General features: G+C 38.9%; 1 protein-coding gene across 1 annotated transcript; it reads right to left on the reverse strand.

Annotated features, from left to right (window-relative positions):
• Positions 1-540: 540 nt before the first annotated feature.
• Positions 541-1719, reverse strand: LOC115991302. The gene is made up of 2 exons (XM_031115010.1): positions 1200-1719; positions 541-1094 (listed from the first exon to the last, which is right to left on the reverse strand). Exons 1-2 carry the CDS (start codon positions 1717-1719, stop codon positions 541-543), a joined length of 1074 nt encoding a protein of 357 aa, XP_030970870.1.
• Positions 1720-2563: the final 844 nt, after the last annotated feature.

A 2563-nucleotide genomic window follows, 5' to 3' on the forward strand; every position in this document is an offset into this window, starting at 1 on the left:
ATGTCAATCTCTCTTTAGTCTTCTTGAAGTACTTAGAGGGAATGATACCTTCTTGTATGCAATTGAGATCCGCACCTGAATCTATTAAGGCTATGACTTCAAATTCAAAATCTTTGCTAATGAAAATCCTGACCTTGGAATGCCATTTCTGGAAATTAATTCTGCTAATGGTTTCTAAGAATTTTTGGCTTCTTGGTTCATCTAAGGTCATTTCGGCTGTGGGGTTAATGGTTTCATCTTCATCATCAAAAAGGTTTTGAAATGAGGGACCTTCCTCATCTTTTTGATGTGAGATGTTTTCAAGGTATTTGACCCTTGGTCAAGGAGGTTGTGATCAACCTTAAGTATAGTTAGTTCTTGCTTAAGGTTTTGAATTTCACTCTTGGTTTCCTTGATTTCATGGTGGAGGTCGTTGACTGTAACTTCCTTTGCAGATTTGGTGAACCTATTATAGATTTTCTTAAGATCAACTTTGGGTTCTTGAATCCTAGGTCCAGTTTTACTGGTTTCCCTTAAGGTTTCTCAGAATTTGCTAAGTTTTTAAGCCTTGATAATAGGGTCTTCTGTGTCATCTATTATGTCAAGGAGGAGTTCTTCTTGTTTGGTAAGGACATTGATAGTGTTGCTTCTACAACAACTATCTTTACATGCTATAGTGGTATCCGGGCCACTAGAGGAGCTGGGTGAGATCCTAGAGGAGGAGGAGAGTTGGTCAAGTTGGTGGATTTCATTGTCACTAGAACTACTGGATAGGTCACTCTCGGTGTTGAGTTCTAGAAGCTTGAGAATCTCTTCTTTACCAGTTTGGTCACTAACTAGGCTGTTAATGAGGGTTTTGGCCTTAGACCTACCCTCATTTCGAAAATGACCCTTCTTTCCACAGTTAAAACACGTTCCTTTGTTAGATGCTTTGCATGTGGATTCATCTCGTTTACCATTGTCTTTGTGGTGTCTTTTAGACTTGTTTCCTTTCTTGTAGAAATCATTGCTCTTAAAGTGACCATACTTTTGATTTCTATAATAGTTGGAGGTTGATCTTTTTCTAAAAAATTTCCCAGAATGGTCTTTTTTTCTGGATTTTCTCTTGGATGGGGCTATGGAAGGTAAGCCATACTGAGTACAAAAGTTTCCTATTTTGTACTTAGCTTTGCTTTTGCTGGCTTGGCTCTAGATTTTCATATCTCTACACATTTTTATGCCTTCACTTCTTATCGTGCTTGATATGTCTCCATAGGTGAGGTTATCATAATCTATGACACCTAAAGGGGAACAAAGGGTTTCTTTGATTTTCTCACCAAAGAGTGTTGGTAAGCCATTACTGAACTTCTCCTTCCAGAAAGGAGAGTTACAACCACTTCTGTGCATGACTTTGGTGGTAAAGACATCTTCATACCACTGATAATCTCCAAGGGTTTTACACCTAAGATTGCTGAGCTGGTCATAAATCCTAGATGTAATGTTGCTAGGTTTTCCCATGAAATGTTTCATGATCATATAGATCAATGTGTTTACTCCGTCAGGGATTCGTCTACCTATGTTTTCGTCAAAAATGGGGATTCCCTCCTCATTCTTTTGGATAGCACTTTTGATATCTTCCTTAAACTCTTTTGTCAGGCAGTTACTCCACCATTGCAGAAGTTTGCCTGTGAATCCTAGGGTTATGAGTTCTATGACTTCTATGTGGGGACGACCTTCATTTAGGTAGTTATTGGCTACCATGGTCATATGATGGATTTTGTTAGGATTTCTTGTTCCAATAATCCATCTATGTTCCACTCATAGAGTTTACCGGAGGATACAGAGAATTGGTTGCTAACATTTCTTTCTTCGAACTGGAGGTCAAGGGGTGTAGGCTTGGGGTACCAATTCTTAGTTAGGCTGGTCGAAGTTGGGTGGTGAAGCTTTTTTACTTCTTAGCCTCAAAACTGGTTTTCTAGTTTTTCTATCTCCTTTTTATTTTCAGAGGAGGTTCTGCTAGAACTACTAGAGGCTGTGTGGACGTCTAAGACAACAAGCCGGGGATCCACAACAGGGGGGGAGTAAGAGGTTCCTTTTTCACTAATTCCTCTAGCTTCTGAGTAACAATTTCTAAGGCTGTCTTATCTCTAGATTTGAGACTGGCTTGCCTTGTTATTGGTAGCTTGACTAAAGGTTTCTCCAGTTGTGTAGGTTTGCTGGTATTTCTTGGCGGGAGAATTACTTTGTTCTCAACCTGCTCTTCTATTCTATCTAGTTGTTTTCCTATGACATGTAGACACTGGTTGGTGTAGTTATTTTGTGTTATAACCTTTTTAACTATGGTTTCCTCATTGGTGTGGACCTGGAAGGGGGAAGCAATTATTTTAGCATTTTTGTGCCTAAAGGTTATTTTTTCCAAAGGTGGGTGACTAGATCGCACAACTTCCTTGGTTTCGTCTTTTTTCCAATTTGTTTTTGTGATGACACAGGACTTTTTGTGCCATTCAAAATGGTTCTCAAAGTATTCAAAGAAAGGGACATTGCTGGATATCTCTTTCATGAATTCTTTCCATTTTTGTAATACTTCGACTTTTTGTTCCTTGGT

This window comes from Quercus lobata, chromosome 5, assembly GCF_001633185.2.
Source record: "Quercus lobata isolate SW786 chromosome 5, ValleyOak3.0 Primary Assembly, whole genome shotgun sequence".
NCBI lineage: Eukaryota > Viridiplantae > Streptophyta > Magnoliopsida > Fagales > Fagaceae > Quercus > Quercus lobata.

Excerpts from the sequence above, each read along its gene's own strand:
- LOC115991302 (XM_031115010.1), bottom strand. The coding sequence starts at position 1,719 with ATGGTAGCCAATAACTACCTAAATGAAGGTCGTCCCCACATAGAAGTC. Across the intron at positions 1,095-1,199 it reads AAGCACGATAAGAAGTGAAG|CCCCATCCAAGAGAAAATCC; the intron begins GCATAAAAATGT and ends TACCTTCCATAG.